We start from the raw sequence: 13,990 nt of genomic DNA on the forward strand, positions 1-13,990 counted from the left end.
AATACCATTATAGTACTAAAAAGCATTTAGATTATTTTGTTAATCAAGACCTGTCTCAGCATTTTGCTGTTTTTGTTTTGTTATTTTATTATATTTATAATTGCAAGGCAGAACACTTGATCAACAAGCCACATCTGTTTGATTTTTCAAATGTGGTTTGAACTGGGTGACCAAGTAACTTCTATGTGAAAGTCCAGCAATTGGCGTGTGAAGGTGGGGCAGGTTAGAGATCTAAGGAATTAACCAGAAAAATACACTTTATTTCTCAGCTGCCCCACCAACGTCTGTAGGTGAATTGATAACTTTTAATTGTAACATTTCCAATAGATGGGAGCATATGACCAAGAAGCATCAGTTATAGACTACAAGCAGCAATATGATGGACCATGAAGCATCAGTTATAGTCTACAAGCAGCAATATGATGGACCATGAAGCATCAGTTATAGTCTACAAGCAGCAATATGATGGATCATGAAGCATCAGTTATAGTCTACAAGCAGCATTATGATGGACCATGAAGCATCAGTTATAGTCTACAAGCAGCAATATGATGGACCATGAAGCATCAGTTATAGTCTACAAGCAGCAATATGATGGACGATGAAGCATCAGTTATAGTCTACAAGCAGCAATATGATGGACCATGAAGCATCAGTTATAGTCTACAAGCAGCAATATGATGGACCATGAAGCATCAGTTATAGTCTACAAGCAGCAATATGATGGACCATGAAGCATCAGTTATAGTCTACAAGCAGCAATATGATGGACCATGAAGCATCAGTTATAGTCTACAAGCAGCAATAGACCATGAAGCATCAGTTATAGACTACAAGCAGCAATATGATGGATCATGAAGCATCAGTTATAGACTACAAGCAGCAATATGATGGATCATGAAGCATCAGTTATAGACTACAAGCAGCAATATGATGGATCATGAAGCATCAGTTATAGTCTACAAGCAGCAATAGACCATGAAGCATCAGTTATAGTCTACAAGCAGCAATATGATGGATCATGAAGCATCAGTTATAGACTACAAGCAGCAATATGATGGACCATGAAGCATCAGTTATAGTCTACAAGCAGCAATATGATGGACCATGAAGCATCAGTTATAGTCTACAAGCAGCAATATGATGGACCATGAAGCATCAGTTATAGTCTACAAGCAGCAATAGACCATGAAGCATCAGTTATAGTCTACAATCAGCAATATGATGGACCATGAAGCATCAGTTATAGTCTACAAGCAGCAATAGACCATGAAGCATCAGTTATAGTCTACAATCAGCAATATGATGGACCATGAAGCATCAGTTATAGTCTACAAGCAGCAATATGACCATGAAGCATCAGTTATAGACTACAAGCAGCAATATGACCATGAAGCATCAGTTATAGTCTACAAGCAGCAATATGATGGACCATGAAGCATCAGTTATAGTCTACAAGCAGCAATATGATGGACCATGAAGCATCAGTTATAGTCTACAAGCAGCAATATGATGGACCATGAAGCATCAGTTATAGTCTACAAGCAGCAATATGATGGACCATGAAGCATCAGTTATAGTCTACAAGCAGCAATATGATGGACCATGAAGCATCAGTTATAGTCTACAAGCAGCAATATGATGGACCATGAAGCATCAGTTATAGTCTACAAGCAGCAATATGATGGACCATGAAGCATCAGTTATAGTCTACAAGCAGCAATATGATGGACCATGAAGCATCAGTTATAGTCTACAAGCAGCAATATGATGGACCATGAAGCATCAGTTATAGTCTACAAGCAGCAATATGATGGACCATGAAGCATCAGTTATAGTCTACAAGCAGCAATATGATGGACCATGAAGCATCAGTTATAGTCTACAAGCAGCAATATGATGGACCATGAAGCATCAGTTATAGTCTACAAGCAGCAATATGATGGACCATGAAGCATCAGTTATAGTCTACAAGCAGCATTATGATGGACCATGAAGCATCAGTTATAGTCTACAAGCAGCAATATGATGGACCATGAAGCATCAGTTATAGTCTACAAGCAGCAATATGATGGACCATGAAGCATCAGTTATAGTCTACAAGCAGCAATATGACCATGAAGCATCAGTTATAGTCTACAAGCAGCAATATGATGGACCATGAAGCATCCGTTATAGACTACAAGCAGCAATATGATGGACCATGAAGCATCAGTTATAGACTACAAGCAGCAATATGATGGACCATGAAGCATCAGTTATAGACTACAAGCAGCAATATGATGGACCATGAAGCATCAGTTATAGTCTACAAGCAGCAATATGATGGACCATGAAGCATCAGTTATAGACTACAAGCAGCAATATGATGGACCATGAAGCATCAGTTATAGACTACAAGCAGCAATATGATGGACCATGAAGCATCAGTTATAGTCTACAAGCAGCAATATGACCATGAAGCATCAGTTATAGTCTACAAGCAGCAATATGATGGACCATGAAGCATCAGTTATAGTCTACAAGCAGCAATATGATGGACCATGAAGCATCAGTTATAGTCTACAAGCAGCAATATGATGGACCATGAAGCATCAGTTATAGTCTACAAGCAGCAATATGATGGACCATGAAGCATCAGTTATAGACTACAAGCAGCAATATGATGGACCATGAAGCATCAGTTATAGTCTACAAGCAGCAATATGATGGACCATGAAGCATCAGTTATAGTCTACAAGCAGCAATATGATGGACCATGAAGCATCAGTTATAGTCTACAAGCAGCAATATGATGGACCATGAAGCATCAGTTATAGACTACAAGCAGCAATATGATGGACCATGAAGCATCAGTTATAGACTACAAGCAGCAATATGATGGACCATGAAGCATCAGTTATAGTCTACAAGCAGCAATATGATGGACCATGAAGCATCAGTTATAGTCTACAAGCAGCAATATGATGGACCATGAAGCATCAGTTATAGTCTACAAGCAGCAATATGACCATGAAGCATCAGTTATAGACTACAAGCAGCAATATGATGGACCATGAAGCATCAGTTATAGTCTACAAGCAGCATTATGATGGACCATGAAGCATCAGTTATAGTCTACAAGCAGCAATATGATGGACCATGAAGCATCAGTTATAGTCTACAAGCAGCAATATGATGGACCATGAAGCATCAGTTATAGACTACAAGCAGCAATATGATGGACCATGAAGCATCAGTTATAGTCTACAAGCAGCAATATGACCATGAAGCATCAGTTATAGTCTACAAGCAGCAATATGATGGACCATGAAGCATCAGTTATAGTCTACAAGCAGCAATATGATGGACCATGAAGCATCAGTTATAGTCTACAAGCAGCAATATGATGGACCATGAAGCATCAGTTATAGTCTACAAGCAGCATTATGATGGACCATGAAGCATCAGTTATAGACTACAAGCAGCAATATGATGGACCATGAAGCATCAGTTATAGACTACAAGCAGCAATATGATGGACCATGAAGCATCAGTTATAGTCTACAAGCAGCAATATGATGGACCATGAAGCATCAGTTATAGTCTACAAGCAGCATTATGATGGACCATGAAGCATCAGTTATAGTCTACAAGCAGCAATATGATGGACCATGAAGCATCAGTTATAGTCTACAAGCAGCAATATGATGGACCATGAAGCATCAGTTATAGACTACAAGCAGCAATATGATGGACCATGAAGCATCAGTTATAGTCTACAAGCAGCAATATGATGGACCATGAAGCATCAGTTATAGTCTACAAGCAGCAATATGACCATGAAGCATCAGTTATAGTCTACAAGCAGCAATATGACCATGAAGCATCAGTTATAGACTACAAGCAGCAATATGATGGACCATGAAGCATCAGTTATAGTCTACAAGCAGCAATATGATGGACCATGAAGCATCAGTTATAGACTACAAGCAGCAATATGATGGACCATGAAGCATCAGTTATAGTCTACAAGCAGCAATATGATGGACCATGAAGCATCAGTTATAGACTACAAGCAGCAATATGATGGACCATGAAGCATCAGTTATAGTCTACAAGCAGCAATATGATGGACCATGAAGCATCAGTTATAGTCTACAAGCAGCAATATGATGGACCATGAAGCATCAGTTATAGTCTACAAGCAGCAATATGATGGACCATGAAGCATCAGTTATAGTCTACAAGCAGCAATATGACCATGAAGCATCAGTTATAGACTACAAGCAGCAATATGATGGACCATGAAGCATCAGTTATAGTCTACAAGCAGCATTATGATGGACCATGAAGCATCAGTTATAGTCTACAAGCAGCAATATGATGGACCATGAAGCATCAGTTATAGTCTACAAGCAGAAATATGATGGACCATGAAGCATCAGTTATAGACTACAAGCAGCAATATGACCATGAAGCATCAGTTATAGTCTACAAGCAGCATTATGATGGACCATGAAGCATCAGTTATAGTCTACAAGCAGCAATATGATGGACCATGAAGCATCAGTTATAGTCTACAAGCAGCAATATGACCATGAAGCATCAGTTATAGTCTACAAGCAGCAATATGATGGACCATGAAGCATCAGTTATAGTCTACAAGCAGCAATATGATGGACCATGAAGCATCAGTTATAGTCTACAAGCAGCAATATGATGGACCATGAAGCATCAGTTATAGACTACAAGCAGCAATATGACCATGAAGCATCAGTTATAGTCTACAAGCAGCAATATGATGGACATAAAATAGCAGCAAACACAGACTATATGTCCCATGATTTTCTAAAATGGTCTCATTACTTTAGTTTGCTGTATATCTCATATTAGGGCTGTGTTGCTTTTGGGTGAGAAAAAAAAGTGACTATAGCAGGTATTGAATCCCAGGTAAATAATCACTAGTCAGAACCTCAACCTTAGAATAAATGCATTATAAAAATCATCTTAATATCTGATATTGCGAGTAAACAACCTCAGAATAGAAAAGACAGAGTACGTCTTCCAGCCCGTCAATAAATGACATCACACAACCCAGCAGTTGGCAAATCGCACATTTTACACCGGGATTTGAACCAGCCAACTTTAGGCCACAGGTCCAACTCCTTAGCCACTGGGTGAAAACCTGAGTTAATCTTGGGGAATAAACATGAGTTAATCTGCCAAAATGAAGACAAAACGCTTTAGAGACATACATGGTATCACTTGTTATACATAATTATTATACATAAATCATTGCCAAAAGCACAAGACATATATTATTAATGGATTGATCATATCAAATATCAAAACATTATTTATAGATTGATCCTATCAAACATCGAAACATTATTTTAACTACTCCAAAACAATTACATGTGGAGCAGGAACCACTGACTCACTGCATTATTCTATAGTATTATCAAGACACCTGCTGTTAACTATTAACTACTTAGGACACCTGCTGTTAACTCTTAACTACTTAGGACAGCTGCTGTTAACTCTTAACTACTCAGGACACCTGCTGTTAACTCTTATCTACTAGCTCACGAGGTGTCCTAAATATCTGCCGACTAGGTGGGACTAGAGACTTCATGCATAGTTACCCACCCACTTATACCCATACGTGTAAAATGTCTTTATTCTCAGCACTTATACGACCAATGTTCTACTCTGAGACACTGTGTGAACATGGTCCCAGATCTCAAAATATTGAATGTTTGTTTAACATAATAATAAAACATGAATATTACTAATGTAATCCACTGTAAAGACTGGGTTTAGTTGATTGTGTTGCACTGCTCATGTCCGCGTTCTGGGACTGTCCGCGTCCCCGTACAGAACAGTCCGAGTCCCCGTTCGGTGTGGCGCCAAGCCGGTTACGCGCAGAGTGGACTGAGGTGATCTTGGGGAATAACGACAGAGTTTGTTTTAGTGTTGAGACACCGAAGTTTATTGTTCAATTGGCTTTTTCTTTACGGTCAGGGACAGTATGAGTGTAGCCAGATCCTTTTCACTCTCTGTCCTTGTTTCATTTTGTGGTTCACCGGATTCATCATCGAGACGAGGGAAAGACGAACAACCTGCTAGCTAGTCGGTACAGCTCGGCAAGCTAGCTAGCTACTCTACCAGCAGCATCCTAGTTACCATAGCTACTCTACCAGCAGCATCCTAGTTACCATAGCTACCACTACATCATCACCGGCTGTCTGCATTTCTTGTGGACCGATGGAGCTCCCGGTTGTTTCTTCCACCTGTTAAATCCCGGTGAGACTTCTCCCCTCTCGTTGACGGATGCTGGCTATCTCTGTCCGGTTCTCCTCTCTTCACTAGATGGACGGTAACTTTAGTGTTTAACCCCTCTGTGTCCAAGGACCGAACTTTTGAATATTATTTTCAGGGCGCCTCAATAGCAGGTATTGAACCCCGGGTAAATAATCACTAGTCAGATCCTCAACCTCAGTATACATTCATTATAAAAATCAATTTAATATCTGATATTGTGAGTAAACAACCTCGAAAGTCGTCTTCCAGCCCTCCAATAAATTACATAATTCAATCCTCCCGGTTAGTAAATTTACCTCAACATCCCCGGAGAAGGCAGAGTAACGACACCAGCCTTTTAGCGGGGCTGACAGACTGACTACAACGCTCGCGACGCTAAATTGAATTTCGTCATAAAAAATGACACACTGCTCGCGCCATTAACTAACGTCTGGAAGTCAGTTCTATTTGTGAAACTCTTCTTATGTTTCCCCATCTGAGCTCAGAGTAGATGAGAGATGTAATGTTTGTCTCTGTTGTGTTGAAGACCAATCAAGCAGGAGAGACCAGCCTCCCCTGTTCCCAGCTGTGTGTCCATGAAGAGTGACTGGTCTATGGGTCGTCCTATAAACTTTAGAGAGGGAGACTTTTCTACTGAACAAAGGTAAGAAGAACTCATGGGTCCTGGTCAGTGAGTTAAACAACACTGTCTCTAGTCATTTCTCCTCCCATTTTCCCATTTCTTGTTGTTGTTTTCATAATCCATAGGCTCATCATTGTCCATTTGCATAGTTCTAAAACAATATTAAACAAACACAACATTCCCTCCCTGTGTGTGTGTGTGTGTGTGTGTGTGTGTGTGTGTGTGTGTGTGTGTGTGTGTGTGTGTGTGTGTGTGTGTGTGTGTGTGTGTGTGTGTGTGTGTGTGTGTGTGTGTGTGTGTACTCCTGGATGAGGAGATGTAATCTCATGTTTTGTCCACAGAAACCAACAGGAGAGATCAGAGTCAGAGATTCTCAGTGGTCAGTCTTCCCAGAGTCATCAAACAGACCTGGCCTCCATATTCAGTGTATGTGGTCCTGTTATGTACATTTGTTTTTGTTTACCTCAAGTAAAGTTGATCTGTCAATCATTTATTGTGTTAATGAGAAAGCATTTATTATCTTGCTTAACTTATTTACTTTATTTATGTCAGTTGCTTGAAGAGAAAATGATGACATTTGTGAAGAACGAGCTGAAGATGTTCAAGAGGATTCTTAGTCCAGAATTCCCAGAAGGCTTTGAGAGTCAGAAGCAGGACAAGGAAGTGGTGGACGCTGAAGATGAGAAGCAGGAGAGCAGTGCCAGAGAGGGGGCTCTGAAGATCACACTGCACATCCTGAGGAAAATGAACCAGAAGGAGCTTGCTGACACACTGGAGAAATGTAAGAGCTGTCTGCCTCATGTTGAATGGTGTTTTATAACATTTAAAAGCTGTAGCTAAAGTACAGCTAAAGTAGCTGTGTAACTCAATGATATTGTAGCAGCCTTAACACAACACCTAGTGACCTCATCAAGTAGCAGCAGGGATGTGTTGTGGTGATTAATTTAGAGACAACATTAATAATACCATCAATAATACCAATAATAATGTAATCAGTCACACCAGTCTGTAATGCATTATGAAAACATTTACACATTTATACAGTCAGTTAAGATAATAAATTATTATAATGTACAACTTTATAACAGTCCTTCAATACTGTAGGCATTAAAACAGACGTAATATTAATATCCTCTGTGTTATTTCTAGATTCAGATGAGCTTGCTGTGATTTGCCAACGTGAACTCAAATCTAATCTAAAGAAGAATTTTCAATGTGTATTTGAGGGGATCGCTAAACAAGGAAACCCAACACTTCTCAATAAGATCTACACAGAGCTCTACATCACAGAGGGTGGAACAGGAGAGGTCAATAATGAACATGAGCTGAGACAGATTGAGACAACAACCAGAAAACAAGCAAGACCAGAGACTGCAATCAAATGTAACGACATCTTCAAACCCTTAACTGGACAAGACAAACGTATCAGAACTGTGCTGACAAAGGGAGTCGCTGGCATTGGAAAAACAGTCTCTGTGCAGAAGTTCATTCTGGACTGGGCTGAAGGAAAAGCAAATCAGGATGTCCAATTTGTATTTTCATTCCCTTTTCGGGAGCTGAATTTGATGAAAGGGGACAAACACACTTTCATTGAACTTCTCAATCACTTCTCAATGGAAACCAAACAATCAGGAATCTCCATCTACAACAAGTACAATGTTCTGTTCATCTTTGATGGTCTGGATGAGTGCCGACTGCCCCTAGACTTCCAGAAGAACAAGATCTGTTGTGACGTCACAGAGTCAACCTCAGTGGATGTTCTGCTGACAAATCTCATCAAGGGAAATCTGCTTCCCTCTGCTCTCCTCTGGATAACTACCCGACCTGCAGCAGCCAATAAGATCCCTTCAGGGTGTGTTGACCAGGTGACAGAGGTACGAGGGTTCAATGACCCACAGAAGGAGGAGTACTTCAGGAAGAAATTCAGTGATGAGGACCTGGCCAGCAGAATCATCTCACACATAAAGACATCAAGGAGCCTCCACATCATGTGCCACATTCCAGTCTTCTGTTGGATTTCTGCTATAGTCCTTGAATACATGCTGAAACACAAGAGAGAAGAGATGCCCAAGACTCTGACTGAGATGTACACACACCTTGTGATGTTTTATACCAAACAGAAGAATGAAAAGTATCTTGGGAAAGAAGAGACAGGTCCACACTGGAATAAAGAGAGCATTCTGTCATTGGGAAAACTGGCTTTTCAACAGCTTGTGAATGGCAATCTGATTTTCTATGAAGAAGACCTGAAAGAGGCTGGCATTGATGTCAATGAAGCCTCAGTGTACTCAGGATTGTGCACACAGCTCTTTAAAGAGGAATGTGGGCTGTACCAGGACAAGGTGTACTGCTTTGTTCATCTGAGCATTCAGGAGTTTCTGGCTGCTGTATATGTGTTCCTCTCATTCATCAACAACAATGAGAATCTAATGGCCGAACTGCAAACAAAGTCCAGCATCTTTGCTTCGCTGTTCAGAGACAAGCCTGAAGTTACTTTCTACAAGAGTGCTGTGGATAAAGCCTTACAAAGTGAGACAGGAAACTTGGACCTTTTCCTCCGCTTCCTTCTGGGCCTCTCACTGGAGTCCAATCAGAAGCACTTACGAGGTCTACTGACAAAGACGAGAAGCAGCTCACAAAGCCATGAAGAAACAATCAAGTACATCAAGAAGAAGATCAGGGAGAATCCCTCTCCAGAGAGGAGCATCAATCTGTTCCACTGTCTGAATGAACTGAATGACCATTCTCTAGTGGAGGAGATCCAAAGCTACCTGAGATCAGGAAGTCTCTCAGAACCCAACCTGTCACCTGGACAGTGGTCAGCTCTGGTCTTTGTGTTGCTGACTTCAGAAAAGGAGCTGGATGTGTTTGACTTGAAGAAATACTCCAGATCAGAGGAAGGTCTTCTGAGGCTGCTGCCAGTGGTCAAAGCCTCCAGAGCTGTTCTGTGAGTAGATAAAATGACATATAAGAACTAATCATCAGGAAGAAATATTCAGTTTAGAGAAAAATATGCATCATAATATGTGTATAATATTATATTGAATAACATATTGAATAAATTCTTTGATTTTCACATCTGTATAACAATATGACCATACAATTCTAGGAAACGGAAGATTTTTTATTTTATTTTTTATTTTTTTATTTCACCTTTATTTAACCAGGTAGGCTAGTTGAGAACAAGTTCTCATTTGCAACTGCGACCTGGCCAAGATAAAGCATAGCAGTGTGAACAGACAACAGAGTTACACATGGAGTAAACAATTAGCAAGTCAATAACACAGTAGAAAAAAATGGGCAATCTATATACAATGTGTGCAAAAGGCATGAGGAGGTAGGCGAATAATACAATTTTGCAGATTAACACTGGAGTGATAAATGATCAGATGGGCATGTACAGGTAGAGATATTGGTGATATTGGTGTGCAAAAGAGCAGAAAAGTAAATAAATAAAAACAGTATAAAAACAGTATGGGAATGAGGCAGGTGAAAAAGGGTGAGCTATTTACCTATAGACTATGTACAGCTGCAGCGATCGGTTAGCTGCTCGGATAGCTGATGTTTGAAGTTGGTGAGGGAGATAAAAGTCTCAACTTCAGCGATTTTGCAATTCGTTCCAGTCACAGGCAGCAGAGTACTGGAACGAAAGGCGGCCAAATGAGGTGTTGGCTTTAGGGATGATCAGTGAGATACACCTGCTGGAGCGCGTGCTACGGATGGGTGTTGCCATCGTGACCAGTGAACTGAGATAAGGCGGAGCTTTACCTAGCATGGACTTGTAAATGACCTGGAGCCAGTGGGTCTGGCGACGAATATGTAGTGAGGGCCAGCCGACTAGAGCATACAAGTCGCAGTGGTGGGTGGTATAAGGTGCTTTAGTGACAAAACGGATGGCACTGTGATAGACTGCATCCAGTTTGCTGAGTAGAGTGTTGGAAGCCATTTTGTAGATGACATCGCCGAAGTCGAGGATCGGTAGGATAGTCAGTTTTACTAGGGTAAGCTTGGCAGCGTGAGTGAAGGAGGCTTTGTTGCGGAATAGAAAGCCGACTCTGGATTTGATTTTTGATTGGAGATGTTTGATGTGAGTCTGGAAGGAGAGTTTGCAGTCTAGCCAGACACCTAGGTACTTATAGATGTCCACATATTCAAGGTTGGAACCATCCAGGGTGGTGATGCTAGTCGGGCATGCGGGTGCAGGCAGCGATCGGTTGAAAAGCATGCATTTGGTTTTACTCGCGTTTAAGAGCAGTTGGAGGCCACGGAAGGAGTGCTGTATGGCATTGAAGCTCGTTTGGAGGTTTGATAGCACAGTGTCCAATGACGGGCCGAAAGTATATAGAATGGTGTCGTCTGCGTAGAGGTGGATCAGGGAATCGCCCGCAGCAAGAGCAACATCATTGATATATACAGAGAAAAGAGTCGGCCCGAGAATTGAACCCTGTGGCACCCCCATAGAGACTGCCAGAGGACCGGACAGCATGCCCTCTGATTTGACACACTGAACTCTGTCTGCAAAGTAATTGGTGAACCAGGCAAGGCAGTCATCCGAAAAACCGAGGCTGTTGAGTCTGCCGATAAGAATTTGGTGATTGACAGAGTCGAAAGCCTTGGCGAGGTCGATGAAGACGGCTGCACAGTACTGTCTTTTATCGATGGCGGTTATGATATCATTTAGTACCTTGAGTGTGGCTGAGGTGCACCCCCGTGACCGGCTCGGAAACCAGATTGCACAGCGGAGAAGGTACGGTGGGATTCGAGATGGTCAGTGACCTGTTTGTTGACTTGGCTTTCGAAGACCTTAGATAGGCAGGGCAGGATGGATATAGGTCTATAGCAGTTTGGGTCCAGGGTGTCTCCTCCTTTGAAGAGGGGGATGACTGCGGCAGCTTTCAATCCTTGGGGATCTCAGACGATATGAAAGAGGTTGAACAGGCTGGTGATAGGGGTTGCGACAATGGCGGCAGATAGTTTCAGAAATAGCGGGTCCAGATTGTCAAGCCCAGCTGATTTGTACGGGTCCAGGTTTTGCAGCTCTTTCAGAACATCTGCTATCTGGATTTGGGTAAAGGAGAACCTGGAGAGGCTTGGGTGAGGAACTACGGGGGGGGCGGAGCTGTTGGCCGAGGTTGGAGTAGCCAGGCGGAAGGCATGGCCAGCCGTTGAGAAGTGCTTATTGAAGTTTTCGATAATCATGGATTTATCGGTGGAGACCGTGTTTCCTAGCCTCAGTGCAGTGGGCAGCTGGGAGGAGGTGCTCTTGTTCTCCATGGACTTCACAGTGTCCCAGAACTTTTTTGGAGTTGGAGCTACAGGATGCAAACTTTTGCCTGAAGAAGCTGGCCTTAGCTTTCCTGACTGACTGCGTGTATTGGTTCCTGACTTCCCTGAACAGTTGCATATCACGGGGCTATTCGATGCTATTGCAGTCCGCCACAGGATGTTTTTGTGCTGGTCGAGGGCAGTCAGGTCTGGGGTGAACCAAGGGCTGTATCTGTTCTTGGTTCTGCATTTTTTTGAACGGAGCATGCTTATCCAAAATGGTGAGGAAGTTACTTTTAAAGAATGACCAGGCATCCTCAACTGACGGGATGAGGTCAATGTCCTTCCAGGATACACGGGCCAGGTCGATTAGAAAGGCCTGCTCACAGAAGTGTTTTAGGGAGCGTTTGACAGTGATGAGGGTGGTCGTTTGACTGCGGCTCCGTGGCGGATACAGGCGATGAGGCAGTGATCGCTGAGATCCTGGTTGAAGACAGCGGAGGTATATTTGGAGGGCCAGTTGGTCAGGATGACGTCTATGAGGGTGCCCTTGTTTACAGAGTTAGGGTTGTACCTGGTGGGTTCCTTGATGATTTGCGTGAGATTGAGGGCATCTAGCTTAGATTGTAGGACTGCCGGGGTGTTAAGCATATCCCAGTTTAGGTCACCTAACAGGACAAACTCTGAAGCTAGATGGGGGCGATCAATTCACAAATGGTGTCCAGGGCACAGCTGGGAGCTGACGGGGTCGGTAGCAGGCGGCAACAGTGAGAGACTTGTTTCTGGAGAGTAATTTTCAAAATTAGTAGTTCAAACTGTTTGGGTATGGACCTGGAAAGTATGACATTACTTTGCAGGCTATCTCTGCAGTAGACTGCGACTCCGCCCCCTTTGGCAGTTCTATCTTGACGGAAGATGTTATAGTTGGGTATGGAAATCTCTGAATTTTTGGTGGCCTTCCTGAGCCAGGATTCAGACACGGCAAGGACATCAGGGTTAGCAGAGTGTGCTAAAGCAGTGAGTAAAACAAACTTAGGGAGGAGGCTTCTGATGTTGACATGCATAAAACCAAGACTTTTTCGATCACAGAAGTCAACAAAAGATGAATCTATATGTTGTTTGGGAGAATAAACCAAATGCATCTGCCATTGTCCTTCTACACTACTGGTGTTAAATGAACAGTGTGTTTGTGAAGTCATGATGATCTCTTTATCAGGCTGTCAGGCTGTGGAGTCACAGAGGAAGGCTGTGCTTCTCTGGTCTCAGCTCTGAGGTCAAACCCTTCATACCTGAGAGAGCTGGACCTGAGTAACAATGACCTGAAGGATTCAGGAGTGGAGCTGCTCTCTGCTGTACTGGAGAATCCCCACTGTAAACTGGAGACTCTGAGGTCAGTATTCCTGTAGTTGGTCAACAAGTGATAACTGTTCACCAGATCCACATGTGTTTACCAGACACACATAGTCCACACCATATGTGTTTGGACAGTGAAGCTTACAGTTTTAAATGTGGTGCTTTGCTCCAGCATTTTGGTTTTGAGATATAATGTTTCATATTAGGAGACAGTACAGAATGTCACCTTTTATTTGAGGTTAAAGGTGAGAGGTTAGCATGTTTTGTTGTAGCCTCTGTTATTGGTAATGGTGAGAGGTTAGCATGTTTTGTTGTAGTCTCTGTTACTGGTAATGGTGAGAGGTTAGTATGTTTTGTTGTAGCCTCTGTTATTGGTAATGGTGAGATGTTAGCATGTTTTGTTGTAGCCTCTGTTATTGGTAATGGTGAGAGGTTAGTATGTTT

At 42.1% G+C, this 13,990-nt stretch overlaps 1 protein-coding gene across 9 annotated transcripts in view; it reads left to right on the forward strand.

Annotated features, from left to right (window-relative positions):
• LOC127918296 (NLR family CARD domain-containing protein 3-like) overlaps positions 1-13,614 on the forward strand; it is a 115,525-nt gene extending 101,911 nt beyond the window's left edge. For 8 of the 9 annotated variants that reach the window (XM_052501589.1, XM_052501581.1, XM_052501582.1 and 5 more), the window contains 5 exons: positions 6,833-6,949; positions 7,270-7,354; positions 7,481-7,709; positions 8,078-9,875; positions 13,410-13,614. In XM_052501589.1, coding sequence (XP_052357549.1) covers positions 6,833-6,949; positions 7,270-7,354; positions 7,481-7,709; positions 8,078-9,875; positions 13,410-13,599 — 2,419 coding nt within the window. In that variant the 3' untranslated portion in view covers positions 13,600-13,614. The remainder of the gene's footprint in view (positions 1-6,832; positions 6,950-7,269; positions 7,355-7,480; positions 7,710-8,077; positions 9,876-13,409) is intronic. The other variant, XM_052501588.1, reaches the window with a different exon arrangement.
• The last annotated feature ends 376 nt before the right edge of the window (positions 13,615-13,990 follow it).

The sequence above is a fragment of the Oncorhynchus keta genome, unplaced genomic scaffold (genome assembly GCF_023373465.1).
Source record: "Oncorhynchus keta strain PuntledgeMale-10-30-2019 unplaced genomic scaffold, Oket_V2 Un_contig_1395_pilon_pilon, whole genome shotgun sequence".
Taxonomy (NCBI): domain Eukaryota; kingdom Metazoa; phylum Chordata; class Actinopteri; order Salmoniformes; family Salmonidae; genus Oncorhynchus; species Oncorhynchus keta.